General features: G+C 51.2%; 1 protein-coding gene across 1 annotated transcript in view; it reads left to right on the top strand.

Moving 5' to 3' along the window:
* The window catches only part of LOC121461481 (maestro heat-like repeat family member 5), a 32641-nt gene extending 15839 nt beyond the window's left edge, over nt 1-16802 (top strand). Inside the window, exons 13-26 of the mRNA XM_041672567.1 lie at nt 1033-1179; nt 1629-1783; nt 2701-2845; nt 4053-4237; nt 4444-4581; nt 4713-4824; nt 5006-5149; nt 5715-5891; nt 7173-7328; nt 8405-8527; nt 9893-9995; nt 10196-10270; nt 10451-10539; nt 16722-16802. Coding sequence (XP_041528501.1) covers nt 1033-1179; nt 1629-1783; nt 2701-2845; nt 4053-4237; nt 4444-4581; nt 4713-4824; nt 5006-5149; nt 5715-5891; nt 7173-7328; nt 8405-8527; nt 9893-9995; nt 10196-10270; nt 10451-10539; nt 16722-16802 — 1830 coding nt within the window. The remainder of the gene's footprint in view (nt 1-1032; nt 1180-1628; nt 1784-2700; nt 2846-4052; nt 4238-4443; nt 4582-4712; nt 4825-5005; nt 5150-5714; nt 5892-7172; nt 7329-8404; nt 8528-9892; nt 9996-10195; nt 10271-10450; nt 10540-16721) is intronic.
* The last annotated feature ends 3298 nt before the right edge of the window (nt 16803-20100 follow it).

A 20100-nucleotide genomic window follows, 5' to 3' on the forward strand; every position in this document is an offset into this window, starting at 1 on the left:
GCCTTTGAACCCACGGGCCAGAGGTTCTCACTTGTGTACCTCCCTCTGGGGTCAAGGGCAGCCAGCAATCTTGCTCTTCTGGGGACACTCTGTTGTTAGCACTACCCCTTCTTCATCCTAGGTAAGCTTGAGGGACACCCCTCCCTCTGACCCTTGCTGTGTTCTTCTTAAGCTTGGCCTGCCTGTTACATCAGATGGGGAAGAGGAGGCAGGGTTTGTTTTCAAGCTCCAGGACTAGTTAGGAGGCCCTGGGTAGGTCATCCCATCTTCCCGAGCCTCTGTTTTCTTACCTTCCAAGTGAGGGTCCAGCTTCTGAGGCAGGCTGGGTCAGAAGCATCTCATATCTCCTGGGCCATGGATTAGGCCAAGTCTATTGTCCTAGTGGCCCCTCCTAAAAGACAGTGGATGGCAATTCAGGTCCCACCATTCAGGGAAAGTAGGAGAAGAAAATAAGGTAGGGATTAGAGGGGCTGGAGAGATGGCTCAGTGGTTAAGGGCACTGGCTCTTCTTCCAAAGGTCCTGAATTTGATTTCCAGCAGCCACATGGTGACTCACACCATCTGTCATGAGATCTGGCCCACTCCTCTGGCCTGCAGGCAGACATACAAGCAGAACATTACATATGTGATAAATAAATCTTTTAAAAAAAGATTTAAAAAAAAGATTGGGTCTAGAGTTGGGCGGGAGTTAGTGTTGTTCTGACCCAGCAGGACCTTGGTGCAGTGACTCTTTGCAAGACTGTTTCCTACCTTAGGGAAAGTCTTCAGAGAAGAGCAGCTGGGTACTTATGGCTGCAACACTTGCAGTCACCCAGCCTTGGCCCCAATTTGGGGGAACTACGGGTCATAGCAGCCTGAGGCAGGGGCTGAATGGACACTTTGGGACCCTGCAAGCCTGTGTTCATGGCACTTACATGACTGGGCACACAACCTTCATTCCCTCTCTCGTAAGAGCCTAGCTCGCTGCCTGACCTGAGCCAGTGCTGGCCAGAGATTCCATGCACCCCCACTCCTGACCTTGGCTCTACACAGACCTTCAAGAACTTGACAGTGGCGCAGCACACACAGCTGATCCTTACCCTGGTGCGCAGTCTGGGCAGCTGGAACTACCTCCGCTGCGACCTTGCTGCCCAGCTCCTACTGATGATCTGTGAGGAACCCGGTTTACGGAAGGAACAGGTGAGGCAGGGTGGACGTGGCTCCTTTCAGACTATGTGTACCTGCCCATGTGAGCATGTGCCATATACATTCATCCACATGTGGTCACGGAGACAACACGCAATCAGCCTAGCAGCCTATGAGTGGGATTCCAATGTACTCCTGGCCAGTTACCTTTGTCCAGAAGATTCCTGGCCCACCTTCTGCTGCCTCATAGGTGGCCTGTGGGAGAGGGCACATTTAACTCTCCTCCAGTTCGGCTTGGCCAACTAAACTGAAGATTCACCCTTGGGGACTGCCAGGCCCCCTCCACTTGGGTGCTCTTACAGGTTAACACCAGCACTCCTCTTGGCTTGTTCACCCTACCTCCCTTAAGAAAGAGATGCAACCTGGGAGATGAGCCATAAAGCCAAGTCCTCTCAGGAACTCAGAGGGCCTTGCCTTGTCTGAAGCTGTGTTCTGCCCTGCAGGTGGCTGAGATCTTGCAAGGCCTGTTCCAGGAACTGCCAAACATCAGCTCTCAGAGTGTTCAGCAGACCATAAGTAAGGTCACCATGACTCTGGGGACCCAGCATATTCAGGAGGTGGTGGAGGTGGTCTTGTCCCTATGTCACCCCTCAGATAGGTAGGTCTTCCCTTGGCCCAGGGCACTACAGTGTAGGCATCACCCAAGCCTGTGGTAACCCTCCTGCCCAGTTCACAGTTGTTTACTTAACACACTAGGCAGGGAAAGGCTCTTAACAGTTCTGTCTTCTTCCTGACTCTGGACTGTGGCCATAGGGGCTCTGAAAGTGTCTGGGTATTAAACAGGGCTCCAGCGGTCCCAGGAGGGCCATTGGCATAGACACCATTTCAGATTCACAGTCACCAGAGGTCAGTCTATAAGCAGAGCCACAGACCAGTCAGAGGCTGTGAAAATACAGTTACACTGCTCCATGCATCCACGGGTGCCCTGTGACCACAGAGTCCCAGTGAGTCCTGATTCCAGCTGCCACACTAGATACCAGTGGCAGTCTCTTGATAACAAAGCCTTACTAATTTGGAACCTGGCTGTGGGCTCATGGGAGCAGCATAGCCATAGCCAGTCAGTCTTTAGGTGGCCAACCATGTACTAAGCACCTCATGAATATATGTATATAGTTGGCAATGTGGGAGGTGGCAGGGACAGTGGCGGATCCATCTCAGAGCACACAGCCCTTGACAGAGGCAAGTGCCACTGAGGACTCATGAGCTTTGCCTGAAGTGGTTTCTGGCTCTGCTGCTCCCCTCTTCTCTTTAAATCATCTGAGGGGCTTGTCCCTACTTCCCAAGAGAAAAGACAGACTGGAGAGCAGCCATTTGCTTCAGGGTCCTGGAGAGAGGGGCTGCAAGGCTGGGGCTCATGCAGATGTCTAACAAAGCATCACAGATGGCGGATCTCGGGGTCCCTCACCTGCTGCTCCTAAGGGACTCACTTTTTCACATCCTGCTAATGGTCAGCACTTGTGGGAGGCCTCTCTGTGGTGCTGTTCCCAGTGGTGGCCTAGACCCCATCTCAAGCAGGTGGATCCTACTGCTGTGGAAGGCTCTGGCTACCAACTACCACTTAGCTCGTGATGTTATAACCCTGCTCTATGTAAAGTTGAAACTGCGGCCACCCAGGAGGTTCCTCCACTCCACATATCAGGCCCGTCTGGTCTCCCTGATGGTGAGCAGAACCCTTTGCTTTGCCACCAGCATGGTCCCCTCAGGTTCAGTAGTGGTATCCAGGGCCTCAGAGGGATTCCCACGAGGACACTGGACTTCCTCCAAGAGCCCCACCCTCAAGCCTTTACCATGGTTTGTGGTCATTTGTGAAGGTAGACAATGCGTTGCACCTGCTCATGAACCTCCCACCCTGCATGCATGGCCCTGCTAAGTGTCTGGGGTACCCACTGATGGACCAGCCGCCTGGCTGCAGACACCTGCTACTATCAGCATTTGTTTCTCCATGGGGATGCCCCATCATAGACCATAACAGAACTAAAAATCCCATGAGCTCTCAGCAAGTGGTTCCTAGACACATTGGAAAGTAGGAGAGAAAGTCTTGGTTATCCTGGCAAGACCCAGAGATACAGTGACCATGCACTGGGCCATGATTGACTGCGAGAGCAAGAATAGTGAAGAAAGATGGAAGAAGAGGATCCAGGGAAGGCAGAGGGATCCCTGAGCAGACAGCACAGCCAGGGTGGGAGGTGAAGATTGCCTGCACTGATTGGGAGCCTAAGCTAGCACCTGAACTCCCCCCAGGCTTTGTGAGGGAATGACTTAGCAGTGACCCACTTCATCTCTGGCCCCTGAAAAGAGACCTTTCAGTTCAAGGGAAGACCAAGTGGAGTAGTGGACATGCTACCATAGGACTGACTAGAAGATGGTTTAGGGAACGAGACAGGGGACTCGATGGTCAACCCGAAAGCCCCTCCTCTCCACAAACCCAACCCCAAAGAAATAGGGTTGGAAGGATCCAGCCACAAGAAACTCAGGGTTAGGAACAAAAAGACAACGGGACAGGAGAGTCTGAGAGTCAAGGAGGGTCTGAGAAGGATCTCCCAGCAGGGTGGGCACTTGGAGAGATCTGGCTCACCAGAAGGTGGAACCAAGCCAAGAACAGCATGATCAGCAGTGTAGAAGTCAGACATTCTTGGGGTCTCAGCACAGCCAGGAGGTCAGGGCCCAGCCACAGAAACTGAAATGGGGCCTGATTCAGTCTCAGGACTACCACAAGGACCTTCGGGGCTTTATCCAGAGGAGCTTCATGATGAGCCCCAGGGGGCCAGATGAGGGCAGTGAGGCCTGGACTAGAGTGACTTTGTAGCTGCTGTCCCCACTCTTCCACTCAGGGGTCCCCCTCCGGGCTTTGCTGTCATCCACTGCAGGCACTGGGCACCATTTATGAGCTTCTCTACACCCCGGAGTACAGGGACACAGTCCGCTGGGCTTTCGCAGGGATCCTTCTGGGCCTCCTCACAGAACTCTACTACCTGCTGGAGGTGGGCCTGGTGGAGGGTATCTTTGACTACCAGGAAGACAATTTAGCCTCTAAGCCCCAGGGGCCGTGCAGGTGAGCCAAGATGGCTACTGTCCCCTCCTTGAACCCACTGAGCTATGCTGATTCTGGGGCACCCAAGCAGGAAAGGATTTTGGGTGGAGGTAGGGTAGGGGTGCGTCAGAGGACCCAACCTGGCCACGGGGGAGACTCCTGAGCAAAGGGAGCCAGGTAGATGCAGCTGACAGGGTTCAGGCACTGTCTTGTTCCTCCCTGCCCAGGACCTGCCTGGAAGCCCTCAAGGGCCTCTTTTGGACCAACGAGTACTGGGAAGTGTTTGCTGATGTCAAGCTGATCCAGGGCTGGGAGCTTTTTGCGCATTTGGAAACCTTCCCAAAGGGAGTGACCCTTTTGGCCAGGTGAGCCCCTCAGCTTGAGCACCCTGCTCTGGACCCTGCACTCCAGACTCAGCAGTCTGGCCGCCAGCTCTGAGTTCTGACTGGAGAATGGAGCCCTCTGGGACTGTGTGTGTTCCTCTTGCGTGTGACAGGGCCATGGCTCACTATAACTGCGAGGTCAAGGCTGTCTTGGGGCAGGCTCTCATCTCCCTGAAGAGCACTGAGGAGCGCGACAACATCGTGGCCATCTGCATCATCACCGAGGTCAGCCTTTCCCCAGCCACCCCAGTGAACGTCCCTTCCAGGTCTCTGATAGAAATGTGTACATCTGTCTCATGTTTCAGGTGTGCTTGCTGTTGGGGGTCTCTTTATCATGGTGTGGGGTCGACTGATTCCTTGGCAGTTGTGATTAACAAGTAGACTGATGGTGCCAACCCCTGCCCAGTTTCTCAACAGCCCAGATGTCTGCCAGAACATGTCTCGGAAGGCCATGGACCACTCCCTGAACCTGGGCCTTTCCAGCCGCAACCACATAGTGCGAGTTCTGAGCTTGAAGGGGCTAGGCAGCACCCTGATGCATCCTTGCAAGGTGAGGGGCAGGAGTTTGAGAGAGGTGCCCTCTGCCATTCCAGAAGGTTATAGAGAGGACTGGGCACAGAGAAAGTGTGTGGTAAGTGTTTTCAAGGGGTGGTAGAGAGAGCCAATCAAGCCCAGTTGGCCCTGCTAAATTGCCTCAGATGGGGCTCCTAACTGGCCCTTTATCTCCTCCTAGCGAGGAGTCCCTCATATGATAACCTCCTGTCAGGTACCCAACACATTACTCTTGTCAGCCTCCCAGAGCAGGGCTGTTCTGACATATCTCTCATAACAGGGCTGGGATGCGGCTGCAGAGCTGGCCTATGCCAAAAAAATGGTGTGGTTTTGTCTGTTTTTTTGTCCAATATGAGGGGAAATAGGGAGTGGACCTGGGAACAGCCAGCTTCAGCACTAAGACCTCCTCCACATCTGTACTGACTCAGAGATGGGCAGATACCTAACCTTATGAGAAGGCCAGGAGCCCCAGTATCTTCCCAGAGCTATGACTGGCTGCCTCAATGGGGCATCTGGCAGAAACTGGTCAAAGGTCCCACTGGAGGGTGGTGGTCTCCTTGCAGGTAACTCTGTTAAGAAGTAAGTTGACAGAGCTTTTGGACAACTTCCTGCAGCCTGAGTTCGAGGACCTTTTGGGCCTGATGGAGATCATGGGCCACCTCCTACACCGTCTAGGTGTACATGGCATTGGAATTGCCAGCTTCAAGATTGCTCAGCATCTTCTCAGCCTGTTCACAGATGTGAGCTGGGAAGTGGGTGGAGTGGGGAGGCAGAACAGGGCAGGGCTGGGCTGTAGACAGCAATTAGAAACCAGTACCACTCAGCATCCGGTTTCTGCACCATCCCCAGAGCCCACCTAAGAATACAGATTCTGTAGACTGGGGCTGGTTGAAGTTTGTGTCAGTGCTGAGTCTTGTTCTCAGGCCATCAGAACCAGTGATTCTATTTGAAAACAGCATGAGTCAAGTGACTTCAGGGGGTTGAGGTTAGGAATGAGAAAGGCTTGCTCTTGGCATGGACAGTCCCAGGAAAACCACCACGATGTTCCCCTGTGATAGATTAGAACCAGGAAGATTAGAGCTAGGATAAGCCCCAGTTGGGGTAGGGAGGCAGTCAGTGGCTACTGTACATCTGAAATCAAGGAGGTGGCAGTGGAGGCAGTTTGGGGCAGAAGATATCTCTGCCTTTCATGGACAAGAGGCTGAGTCATGACGGGGTTTGTAGAAGGAGCAATGCTGGCATTGGCAGGCACTCCCTTAGGTGTTGGGTTCTGCATCCACCTCAATTCAAGGACAAAGGCACGGTTGCCAGCTGCAGGGAAGGAACCTCACCCAGGGTCACGGAGCTAAAATGTCACAGATTCCATAGTCAGGTCTCCTAGGAGTGGAGGTATGATTGCTGTCACCCCAGGGACATGCAGAGAAACCCAGAGGTGAGAAATCAGGAAGAAGGAGTAAGTCAGAGAAGGCTGGGAGGGGATCGTGAGTGGAGCTGAGGAAATGGGGGACATGAGAAGGTCATATGTCTTAGTTAGGGTTTTTATTACTGTGAAGAGACACCATGACCACAGAAACTCTTGTAAAGAAAACATTTTAATTGAGGGGCCTCACTTACAGTTTCAGAGGTTCAGTCCATTGTCATCATGGCAGGGAACATGGTGGCATGCGGGCAGATGTGGTGCTGGAGGAGTAGCTGAAAGTTCTGCATCTTGTGGGCAGCAGGAAGTTGACTGACTGTCACACTGAGAGAACCTTGAGACCCCAAAGCCCGCCTCCACAGTGACACACTTCCTCCAACAAGGCCATTCCACCTAATAGTGCACTCCCTTTGGGAGCCATTTTCTTTCAAACCACCACACCATGGGAGAGAAGTTGACAGGAGTCAGGGACTAAGGGGACACTGGTCTGTGGGATTAGGGACAATGTAGGTTGTCCCTGAGCTAATCAGGGCCAAAGTGAGGCAACTAGAAGTCATGAGATAAGGCTGACTTGTCACTTGCCTGAGAATTCTATCTCCCCCAGGAAAGAGCAAAGGTACGAGAACATGCCATCTTCCTGTTTGGAGATGTCATCCACTATGGTGGCAAGAAGTTTCGACAGAGCCTCAAGATCCTGGCTTTCCGAGCTATAGTGCCCCTGCTCTTCCACATGGCTGACCCCTGCCCAGAAGTGGCCGTGGTGAGTGTGTTCTAGATCAGCTGGGGCAGTCAGGAGAGCAAGGTCAAAGGAGGTCCAGGTGGACTCAGCTCTCTGAGTGGAGACCAGAGTGAGGCTAGTGTTTTGGAGAGTCCACCTGGGGAACAGAGGGGGCTGGGTTTGTAGGGCAACCCGGCAGCCAGAGAAAAGGAGTGGGCTCTATCCTGGTGGTATTTCCTCAGCCACCTGCTTCAGATTCCTCACCCCATCCATCCATCCATCCATCCATCCATCCATCATCCATCCATCATCCATCCATTCATCCATCCATCCATCCATCCATCCATCCCTCCAGGCCCTTGTGCAGCCTCTTTTGGCTGCAGACCTCCACTCTTCCATCTAAAATCAGCTGCAAGAAACTGGCATTCAGGATCTTTCAACTTCTACCTTCTCCTCTCCAGCCCTGCTGTGCCCATGTTTGCACTGGAGCACCTACTTGTACCCTGCCTGCCTAATGCCATGACCCCCCCTCCAGAGAAACCTTGTGTTTCAGGGACACCCCACCTCCCTGGAGTGGCCCTGAAACACTTAGCCCTGCCGTGAGGGCCTTGGGTGTTGTAGGCCTCTAGCTTTTCTTCTCTAAGGAGCTAGCCTAGTTTTGTATCTACACTCACAAATCAAGCTTGGCCTCTGCTGGCCCCTGCTGGCCCTGGGAACAAGCTGTCCCATGCTTCTGGGAGTAAGGCCTCATGTTTAACAAACCTAGCCCAGGTCAGTATTCATTGTGGGAAGTCAGGTCCCTTCCTAAACTTAGAATAAGCCCCCACCCCTCTGAGACTCGTACACCAAGCTGGTTCTTCAGAAGGAGGCCTGAGCAGCCTTTCTGGAAGATCTGTGAGAGTCAGAGCAGGGCACCCTGGGCTTGGGGAGTGGGTCATCCCATCCTGTGGTGATGCACTCCCTTCTAGTGCCCCCACCAACTGTGCCAGGACCGACTAGTGCCCAGGACCCTAGGAGTCCAGAGATGGTGCTGCTACAGAAACCTCTTCTCAGGGTCTGTCTGGGATGAAGGGGGTGATGACGGGTGGAAGCAGAGGCAGTCTGTTCTCCACTTACAGAAGGCCAAGTACACCTTCCTGCGCTGCGCCATCTTCTTAAAGTGGGAGTTCCAGAAGGAGCTGTTTGGCAAGCTGGCATGGGGCCAAGGGCCGGGCGCTGAGAATGACATTTTTGTCTACATGGTAAGGTGTGGGCCCCTTTCCAAGGGAGAGCTTGGAGTTTGAGAATTATGGCTCTTTAGTCACCCCAAACTGCTCTGAGGGTGGGGTATGGGGATGGGAGAGGCAGTCCTAACGGTGATTAAGTACTGAGGTTCTGTGGGGGAGCATTTTCCCTTCATAATGAAGTTTGGGTTCTCTGAAGTGAGCTGCCCAGGAAGGTTGGCAGAGTCTCCATGATGTTTCTAGAGTGTGTCCAAGGCCTCCTTAGTGGGGCCTCTGAGGACAGAGTGCCCCATGATGTTCCAGTGCAGTTTTAAGGCAGACACAGCTGAGCCTCAGAGTCCAGACATTGCAGGGCCCACGTGTGAGAGACCAGTAGTAAATGCCACCTCCTGTCACCTAGCAACCACTTTAATCTCTGTCCCAAGTTCTTCTGCCTTCCTGGGTCTGGGCTGTCAGGGTCACAATCCCAGCCTCTTGAGCAGGACTGAAGTCACACGCTCAAGGCAGGACAGGCTTGTCTTCAGTCTACAGGCCTCACTGGATCTAGTTCGGCCACAAGGGAAAGGCCTAGAAGTGTGGCTGCAAATATCTCAAGGTGGTCTTTGGACAGGGTGGGTCCACGGACCTCCTGGCCTGCTTACCCATCACATGCAGTGGTACCACATGCCCCTCGACAGCAGTGACAATAGAAGCATGGTCCTTGAGGGGGAGCCCGGACTGCGGCCTCCAGCTCTTTCACCGTGGTCCAGGTGCCACCAGGACCCAAAGTTTAAGGAGTAAAAGTACAGCAGAGAGGACAGGGAACTGGGTACTTAGTAAAGGAGAGGCCTTTGAAGGACACAGAGCGGCAGAGCCTGTGTATGACGTGGGCACTTGTGTCATGTCTGCAAGGCATGATGGCCACGCTTCAAGGTAAGTGCCCAGAGAAAACCCAGGAGAGCAGAGAAGTAGCAGGGGTACTGAAGCTGCCAAGGATGAGCCTGCCTCCCCCTCTTCATGACATGGGCCTTGCAGGGGACCTTGGTGGCTTGGGGCTGTGGGACATATGCTGCTGGTCTGTGAGGAGATGACAACTAGTCAGGGATAGGCAGAGGCATGCTGGGTGGTCTCCAGAGTGATGCTGGCAAAGGCCGCAAATACGAGTGCTCCCAGAACTCAGCATGGGCTCTCCTCATTGGACCAAATGAAGGAACTGGGCCAGCACTACCCACCACCCCTCCAGATCTCCCATGGGACTCTCTGGTGCCCACCCTCCTCTCTTCCAGGCCCTAAGTCCTGGAAGTGGAGTTCAGTGCTTGGGGGTACCTCAGGAAATCCATGTCCCTGAAGTGAGGTACCACACAGACCCTCAATATCGTCACAGGCCCTCTCTTCTCTCTTCAGATAGAAAGCAACTTCGGCAGCTTCCAGCAGTTTCTCAGTCAGGCCTTGTTGTATCTGGACAGCCCCCACAAGAACCTGAAGCTGGCAGCCATGAGGTTCATCGGTATGTGTTGACTCAGCAGCCGCAAACCCTACCTCATGTCCCATGGCCTGCGTTACCACAGCTGGTGGTCAGGTTCACATGTCCCAGGTCAACTGCAGGAGCAGTAGCTCTATGACAGTGAGAGGGTGGGGCGTCCCTGTTGGCCAGTGCTCTCAGTGGGCAAGGGTGGCCATTGCTAACCACCTCCTTGACTGTCCCAGGGGGATTGCTTCAGGACTACTTCAGTGAACTCTGCTTCTACTTGACAAAGGACGATGTGATCATCCTGAAGAACTGTGAGTGAGTGGAGCCTTTGCACCCCTGGGTGGCTGAGGCCTGCCTTCCCAACACCCGAGGGAACTTTCTAGTGGGAGATGCCCCTGGGGGGAGCTCACTTTCCCCATCCAGACTGTGGGTCCACTGGGCCACTTAGTTCCACAGCAAGCTCCTGATTGGACCTGCGGTCTCTCCTGCAGATTTGGAGGCCCTCAGCCATGACACAGACTCCAGGACCAGAAAGTTCTACCTGAACCATTGGGATGATGTCATAGAGCTGTCCCACTATGTGAGAAGCTGAGGCTGCTTTGTCCTTATTTTTGTCTTTGTTGAGTCCTATCTTTATTAAATGCCACAGAGTATCTCTGGCTTCCTCCCAGACATGTGTGCAACAGGTCAGGCCAACTCTCCCTTTTAATCTCAACTCCGTAGGCTGTGGGGGTGGGAAGGGTGCATGACTCAGAACTCTAGAAGTTACCATAATGCTCCCCTAGGCAGCAAGAGCTGGAGTCTTCAGAATAGATGTTGCCATATTCAAGCAAGATCCTGAGGCCCTAGGAGCCACCCTCAGCAGCCTCTTCTCCAGCCCTAGTTTGTCCTCAGCCAGGCCCAGGCTGTCCCACATGCCCACTTGACCCCTTGCCTACCCAGTTCATCTGCCTGTCCGCAGATAGGTCTTCCATGAACCTGCCTCTCTCCTGTGGCCACAGAACCTCTCCTACTTGCTTGCCCACAACCTTTGCTTAGCTGACACCCAGGACCTGGTGGGACTTCCAGCTTTCTGGGGACACCATTCTCACAATCAGCTTGGCTGCTTCTCTGCTGTTGCGTGGTTCTCCTGCGGATACCCATTCTCTCCAGCAAAGACACCTTCCCAAAGCCCATTCAGGCCCTTCAGTCATGCACAGTACCTTTGCCTACCACAGTGGCATTAGGATACCATGGAGGCCACCAGGGTAGACTCAGGGTGTGGAAAACAGATATAAATACAGCCAGTGCCTCGGGTGTGGCTGTATAGGAGGCACATAGACTCTTAAGAGATGCTCAGATGTACTGTGCCATTTCAGGGTGGAGATGCTGGGTCATATCAGATACCCAGAAATTACTAAACACCCCCACCTGCCAGCCACATCCCCAAGGGGGAGGCAGCAGGATTGAGGAGGAATCGGAAGCAGGAAGGAGCTGAAGAGGTTCCGGATGCCCTCTAGGAGCAGAACTTCCAAGTCAGTCCATCCAGTTCCTAACCCTTGTTAGCAGGTAAAGTCAAGGATCACAGCTCTATCTACAATAGGGGACATCAAAATTACAGATCTCGATGTGGCTGGAGCAGCATGGCCCCACAGACAACACTCAGAATAAGCAGCCAGAGCAAGAAAAATAAGCCAGAGGCAGGGTGGGTCATGAGAACTGAGAGCAGAGACAGCATGAGAAGGGCGGTCCACTGTCCAGGATGCCCATGAGAGGCTGGGCTGAGGAAGGGGAAGGGTATGTCTCTCCAAAGTACTAGGGGTGTGTGATGGGGGGTCCCCAGCTTTTATAGTGTGTGTGATAGATGCTCCCACTAAAACCAACATGCCTCCATCTTGGGAACATTAAAATAATTAGTTTTATGTGTCACCAGATAATTCTAAAGGCTTAAAAACAGTCAAGACCCCCAAACAGTGGGCTGACACAAGAGTGATGAGGGAAGGCCCTGGGGAGTGATGAGGACATGGGGGTGGGGTTAGAAGACAGGCCCTGGCTCCTACAGGGAAGGGAGTTGAATCCAGCCCACACTAGGTTAGGGCTCCAAAGGGTCCGCAGGACAATAGTGTCCACCCATGCCAAGAGCAGGATCAGAGCCTCGCTCCTGTGAGTGCTCCCACCATAAAGCCCTCTTCATACAGGCGACTGCGTTAAACCACAAATGGACCCCTGTCGGATGCTTAGAGACAAGATGTCAGAAGCCTCGTTATGGAAGATGAAAGAGGGGTTTCCACAGATTTTTAGCACCAGGAACTTCAGATACCACACTGAACAGTACAGCAGACAAAACTCCCATGCACGGAACACTAGATTAGGACAAAAATTAGCACAGCAGGAAGGGCTAAAGAGAATGAGATGAAATTCTGAGAAATTCTCCAAAACAGAAGAAACACACAAATCCATAATCTTTTTAAATTATTGAATTATACATTTTTCTCCATTCCTCTCCCTTTCTCCTCTCTCCCCTTCTACCCTCTCCTGTGATTCCCCACGCTCCCAATTTACTCAGGAGATCTTGTCTTTTTCTATTTCCCATGTAGGTACACATATGTCTCTCTTAGTGTCCTCATGATTCTCTAGTTTCTCTGGGGTTGAGGCCTGTAGGCTGGTTTTTCTTTGCTTTATGTCTAAAAGCCATTTAATACATATTATATTTGTGTTTTGGGGTCTGGGTCACCTCAATATTTTTTCTAGATCTATCCATTTGCCTGCAAATTTCAAGATGTTATTAATTTTTTTACCGCTGTATAATACTCCATCATGTAAATATACCACATTTTCTTTATCCATTCTTCAGTTGAGGGGTATCTAGGTTGTTTCCAGGTTCTGGCCTATTACAAATAATGCTGCTATGAACATATGAGCACATGTCCTCGTGGTATGATTGTCTTCTGGGTATATATTCAACAAACTTCATTAAAATTAAATTAAAATGAAAATCTATGGCAAAACAGACAAAGAAGGCAGCTCATAGCAACCCAACATCCTGGGAAGCATCACCACAACTGGGCATGTGTCTACTGACACACATGGATGAAGTGAGGAGACATTAGCAATAACTGTGATGCTGCGATGGTTTTCTACAGCCCACTTGACTTGGAATCACCATGGAAACACACATCTGGGTGTGTCTATGAGGATGAATTCAGAAAAGTTCAATGGAGGAGGGAAGCCCCACCCTGAACAGCGGTGGCACCGTCGTGTGGCCTGAAGTTCCAGACAGAATAGAAAGGAGACTGCACACGGAGTACCAGGACTGCTTGCTGGCTGTGGCTACAATGTGACTGGCTAGCTGCATCGCACTCCTGCCACCCCTCCTTTCCGGCCACGGTGAACTGTGTCCCTTGGACTGTGAGACACACTAATCCCTTCCTTCCTCAAGCTGCTTCTGTCATGTTTCTGTCATGGCAAGGAGAGAAGTCACTGATGCAGGTGGGCTGCAGAACATACGGACATGCCAGGACAAGCAGCAGCTTCACAGACAAATGGGTGAAGAACACAGTGCGCAGCTCTCAGTATGGGATGGAAGACTCGGGGCCTACGAATACAGGGAGAGAAGCAGAAGTTTGGGAAGAGCGAGGGAGATGTTCCTGGAGCAAGGTTCTAGATCCTTCCAGGCTTCTTTGGCAAGTCAGACAGTCAGCTGACGCTTGGTGTGGGCGAGGTGGTGGAACACCTCGGGGGACAGTTGGAGAACAGCTCTGCCTTCTGTGTGCTTCTGTCTGATACTCCAGTCTTGGGAAATCTTAAGTGAGCACCGAAGACATAGACCTCAGAGGCAGAAGTGGGGACTGAGAGGGTAGGGGATGCTCTTGCTTTTCTGTTTTCTCCTTGTTCCCTTGGTGCCTGACCTTGGAGAGGGCCAGGCGCACAGATGCCTCATAGAGCCAAGAATCTAAAGCCCCCATTTGAAAAGCCAGTTTTGTGATCCAAAATTAAATGCTCTGTAAAGAATCTGAAAACCCTCAATGACTGCAGGGGAAAGAACACACAACGGACACAGGCAAGACGGGGTCCTGAGGGTGACTTTCCAAAGACTTTGAGCCACCGCTGTTGCCATGCTCTGAGAAGCAATGCGACGTCACAACAGAGCAGCAAAAGACGGGAGAATCGGGCACCAAGAGGGACAGAGGACAAGAAGCAGGAAAACAAAACAGAAAACAAGAACCAAACAGAGAAACAAGACAGAAAAGGGGGAGGGAATCAGACAGGGCAGAGAGAAAAGATCAAATAGACAAGGCAGAGAGGAAACAGAAGAATCAAAGAAACAGAACAGAAATAAGCAAAGCCGAAGGCAGCAGAGTTGATCAGAGACAAACTAATGGGCAGAGCCGTCTGGAGCCCTGGAGGAGCCTTGTGCAGTCGTCTGAGCCTGGACCAAGAGGCAAAGACAACACAGTGTGGCTAGGATGCTCTCATCTCCCGTCTCACACGAAAATGATCAAACACCCACATGGTGTCTCAGGATCATCTGCAACTTTAGTTCTAGGGGATCCAACACCCCCTTCTGAACTTTGCAGGCCCTGCACATGCTCAGTAATACACATATGTGCAAAGGAAGCATCCACACCATAAACTAATAGTAAAGTTTCATTTTTTTTTAAATTTAAAAATAAAGTTAATCAGATTGACTGTGTAGGGGTTGTGGCTAACATCTGCAGTTCTAGCAATAGGGCAACTGAGCTGGGAGGCATGCCTTGAGCCTGAGGCCAGCCTGGGCTACATGCTGTGTTCCAGGCTAACCTAGACTAAATAATTAGATGTGGTTTCAAAACCAAAACCACCAGAATGAATATTAGAGTACAAAAAACTGAAAACTCCTAGAAGACAGTAGGATAAAAACACCAAAACAGAATGACCTTGAATTTAGCAACGAGTCCTTAGGTCAACACAAAAAGTACATTCAGCACTTGACCCCCCCGCCCACATGTTCAAGCTCTTCACAGACGTTCTGCTCTACAAAAGACAGTCGCTTTTAGAATGAAGAGGTTGGCCCTGGGCTCATAAACAGTGGAGGAAACAGCAAGTCATGGCGGCAGTGGGCACCATGTGTGTAGTAAGATGGCTGAAAACTACTAAAACACATGACAGAGCATGACACCAGCCAGTGCCGATGAGGGCAGGCAGGTGAAATGGCCACAAAGGAAGACAAGATACAGCTTTAACCTTCTGGTCCAGACATTGCAGTCCAAGGCATTTACTGAAAGGAGCTGGAAACTGACAGCAACTTCACTCATAACTTCCTCAACCTAGAAGCCACCAAGATAGCTCTCAGTAGTAGAGTGGGTTAACTACAGCGTGTTCAAACAGTGGGCCATTAAAACATGCAGCAAGCTAAGTCATGATAGGAGCTTTACATGCAGATTCCTAAGTGAAAAAACACCAGCCTAGAGTCGGGGAGATGGTGCAGTGGGTAAGAGCAAGGGGGAGTTGAGTTTAAATCCAGCATCCTAATGGCACCAACAAAATGATGATGATGATGATGATGATGATGATGATGATGATGATGATGATGATGTTCTCCTCTGGTTTCTACACACACATACAGAGGTGCGTGTACCCACATGCACATGTGCACACACACCTGCCTGGAAAGAGTGCCAAGCGCACAAGTCCACAGACTAGAAGGCTGGGCATCTTTTGGAGACCCTGACTCAAGGCTGAAAGAGCAAAAGGGGTATGGCTCAGTGCTAGGGTGTTCACCTATAATGTGTGAGGCCTGGTTTCAACCACAGTGTTGAAGAATTAAGAAAAAACCCAGGCCTGGTTGTCAGGAGAGGGCTTGACAAGAAACAGGATTGGGGGTCTGTGATACTATTCTGCATCCTGCCCCTTGCTGCACTTCCCCAAGCCCAACTCACAGAGCGGTGGAGCCAATGTCTACACACTTGACAACACTCATTCACTTTTCTGTGCATATATAAACGGCGCCTTGCTAAACTTGAATGAAATGGTAAAATCCTAGAACCTAAGACCACGTTGGTCTCCATGTGCTGAGAAAGCTATTGAGTATAGTTTTGTGTAATTTGAGCTATATGCTTGGCTATAGATCTATTTTTTTAAATTAAAATAACCCATGTTGAGAAAGGAAAGAGGAAAAAGTAACAGATCGAATGCACACGTCACAACCAGATGGGTGGTTTTTAAAATGTCCTTAGTGGAAAAATTTAAGATATGGATTAAGCTATAGAGCAGTATTGAAATGAGCCATACTCTGCTCAGTGGGCCCTAGTTATGCAAGGTGCTAGTGGGAGGCGAAGCTGGGGGGAAGCTGGGGAACAGGCCATGAAGCTCCCCACACTCTTTGCACCTCTTTCTGTGCCGGGAATGGTCACAAAAATCTCAAAGAAGCCTTTAAACAGGAACCACACATCAACTAAATTAGAGCAGTCCCTTGCAGGCGTGGGTAGAGTTATGGGGACACAAAGCCTGGGGCTTCTCGATGACTGTGGCAGAAGGTGCCGTTGGGTAGATGTTAGTTATTTAGTTAGCTCAGTCAGCCTGGGACCTCAGCCAGTGCACCCAGGTGAAGCCCACACATAGGTAGCACCTTACACCATCTGCAAAAGCAGGGCAATAGCGCCCTACTTGCAGAATTCTCAAACACAGGACTGAAACAGCAGTTAGAGCTTCTGCGTGAGGACAGGGACCAGAGCAAAGTTCTGAGATCCTTGTGCTATCGGATGTGGTGCCCCTTTGATACATCTTAGATCTTCTGGCCAATAGGGCACAGAAGATGCCAAGAGGGAGCAGAAAGAGCCCGTGCGCTTCCCACACCAGTACAAGACGAGAGTGCATCTGAACTAACTGTGTACGAGATGCAATTATTGCAGAAAAGAAGAGGGACTTCTAAAAGCTACCACAAAAGGTGGAAAGACCTGGGGATCTGAGGTGGAGGAGACAACCGAAAGATGCCAGTAAGCACAGCAAATGTAGGGAAAGATTTCAAAGCTGTGCGAATGGATTCTAAGTGCAGTTGTGTGCTGTACTGGGGAATACCCTGAAGAAACAGCAAAGGGCAGCGGGGCTTTAAGTTAGTCTCAGACAGGGTAGGCTCGAGGTCAAAAGTCACAACCCTGTCCGAGGGATGACTGCTTCAGAATGACCCAGAACCTCTATGCTCCAGCTGTTCTCACCCTGCGTCCTTCCAAACACACAAAGCAGCATTTGACAGGACTGTGGGGAATTTTCCACTATGACAGTGGGAATTTTCCATATGGCTTTTGCAGTTACTGAATGGTTGAGCAGATACAAAATACCGAAAGGTTATGAGAAAAACAGCAGGAAAGAGTCTCCCGGCTGACTAGTCACTTCCGCCACCAGAGGAGCAGAGGCTGTGTCCTTAATAGCTGGATGCCCTTCAAATTCAATTCCATCCCACACCTGGGCAAAGTGTCAACCCCTCACCCCCCACCCCCCAGGCTGTAGAAAGTCTTCTTGGACTTCTGAGCCCCATCTCAGGCTCTGAGGTCCTTAGGGGCATTTAGGGGACTCTGTGATTGGCCATTAGGTAGCTTCCTTAACTCTGTCATTTGGGGTTTTCGTGGAGGTGTCATTATGTAGGCATGGTTAATAGATCACCGACTGGGGCAGAGGGAAGATCACAAGGACACAGGAATAACACAGCCATCCATAAGCCGAGGAGAGAGGCCTCAGGAGAAACCAACTCACCCACACCTTGGTCTTGAACTGCAACCTCCAAAACTCTGAGGACACACCCATCCCAAATAATTGGTTGACCACTGGTGACTAGTTTAACCTTTGCCTTTAGTCCTTTTTCCTTTCCTGAATATTTCAGGAGACTGACCATCTCCACCCACTAGTGCTGCCTTCAGCTTCCCTGTGACCAGCCTCTTTCTCCAGCTGTGGAGGGCTCCCAGCTAGCAGCCGTCTCTGTAGCTTTCCAAAGACACTGTCATCTCCGAGAAAGTCCCAGGAGTCAAGTGTGTGTGTGTGTGTGTGTGTGTGTGTGTGAAAAAACAGACAGGAAGCAGATTTTATGAGATCTCAGATTTGAGCCATACAACCGATCGTCTTGACATAATGAGCGTGTGACTCTGCTCTAGGCTGAGAAAATGCGTATGGAATATTTATGATGATGCTCACATCTTATGCAACATAGCATTTGCCGTACAGGCTACAGTCTACCGGCATGGTAGTCAAACTAGGAATCACAAGCAGGGGTGTACGCCTCTGATCCTCGCACTTATGAGGGGAGACGGGGTGATGGAGACTTCCAGACTAGCCTGGACTACCTAAGAAGAAAGACCCTGTCAGGAAAAAAATCATAAATTGCTAAATTTGTTTTTCGAAATCCTACAGCTTAAAGCCCTTAAAACATGTATAAACTAACTTGCCTAGCCAAGGAAGTATTCCTGACAAAATTAGAAAAATAATTACAACTGAATGACAAAAATAATGCCTATGGGAACCTGTAGGATGGAATGCGAGTGACATGTTGAGAAAAGCTGATGGCCTAAAAATGCTTACATCAGACACCAAGAAAGGCTAACAATTAACGTGGGAGGAATCCAACTTGAGCTGGTGGTTGGTTTTCACTGCTGCACTCAGACAAAGAAGGAAGTGACAGGCAGAAGCAGGAATCAGCAAAGGGGCCCTACAGGGGCACACAGCGGCTTCCTAAGCAAGGTGACCCAGAGAAAACACAGTTCCCATGTTGGGGATGGCAAGGGGGACCCGACATGCCAGCATTTCTGAGAGTAGCCAGAGGTTATTATGAGCACTGCGAAGCGATGTGTCTGAGGTAGATTCCCAAAGAAATCAAATGAACTAAAAGTGCCTTTTTAAAAAAGTCCCAAAGCCTGCGCAGAGCTATAATTAACCGCTGAGAAGGATTTAGTTGAGGGGAGTGCGGAGGAGTGTGGGGTGGGGACAGCCTTGGGCAAACAATCTAGAGGGGACTCTAGGGTGGGTGGGGGGGAAGGGTCTGAACCCAGCGGAAGCAGGAAGCGTGGCAGCCCGAGTGCTGGGATGTGTGTGGCTCTAGAGGGAGACTAAGTTGTCCTACCTGACTCTGTGCCAAGCCCCCTTGGCACAGATGCACTTCGCATTTGCCAGTCCATGACAGGCCCAGACCAGCGCCTGTCAGCACTCCGACTTAGCTCTTGCTTTGGTGTTAATCTGGAAAGGGAACCAGTGAGCTTTCCCAGCTCCCTTGCATATGCACAGAAGACCCTCTGGGGGAGGGGGAGGAGTAGCAGCCCACTTCTATATAGTGGGACAATGGTAGTGGTTCTGCCCCTCCAGATGCTGGAAGCTGTTACAAATACCTGTCCTCACCATCCCTCCATTCGGTTCAGCACAAGCAGACAGACATAGGAAGACTCTCCCCTGGGAGCCACTACTAGGACCTACCTGTGTGTCCTGTGCTCCAAGGTCCCTTTCAGCGGCTGGGCTGTCAAAAACCTCCTCCGAGCACATCTTCACGTGTGCCTGCTTCAAGGACCATGTCCTGACCAGAACCAGGCTGATATAAGGCAATGATGAGTTTAGAGAGACCAGGGGTGAACCAGGGGTGGGGCCAGGCCACGCCAGGCCACCCAGAGGGAGGTCTTAGGAAAGTCTAGGGCTGGGTGCTTGTTGCAGATTCAGGCAGATTGCGCAAAGCCTGGTATATAAAGGAAGGGTCATGTCTCTTTGGTTGAATCACTCACCGCTACTCACCTCAGCCCATGTCCCTCTCTCCCATTCTGGCCTTGGTTCATTAGGGGTTGAGTTTGTCCTATGGAGGGAATGGCAGAGGAGATTCTGAGAGAATCCTTGAACTTCAGCAGGGCCTGGGGTGCTCTCACAGATATGGAGGACAGGTGGGGGTACATGCCGGTGCTGGCTGGTGAGGAGTGGTCCCAGCCCCGTGTTTACTGTGAACTCAGTGAGGTTCATCCAAGGAGGTCATTCAGAACCCAGAAGTCCTGGCTTGTAGTTCCACACTCCTGCCAGGAACCCCGGGTAGAGAGGACAGGAAGAAGTTAATGGATATGCTGCGCCTAGCCTCCCCCATTCTTGAGTGAGGTCCATATGGTGTTCCCAGGAAGCCATAAGGAACCCAGCAACACCTCCTCTGCGCGAGGACAGCTGTGTGTCA

The sequence above is a fragment of the Microtus oregoni genome, unplaced genomic scaffold, assembly GCF_018167655.1.
Source record: "Microtus oregoni isolate MIOR12 unplaced genomic scaffold, Mior012 000022F_ref0000154, whole genome shotgun sequence".
NCBI classification, from domain to species: Eukaryota; Metazoa; Chordata; class Mammalia; order Rodentia; family Cricetidae; genus Microtus; species Microtus oregoni.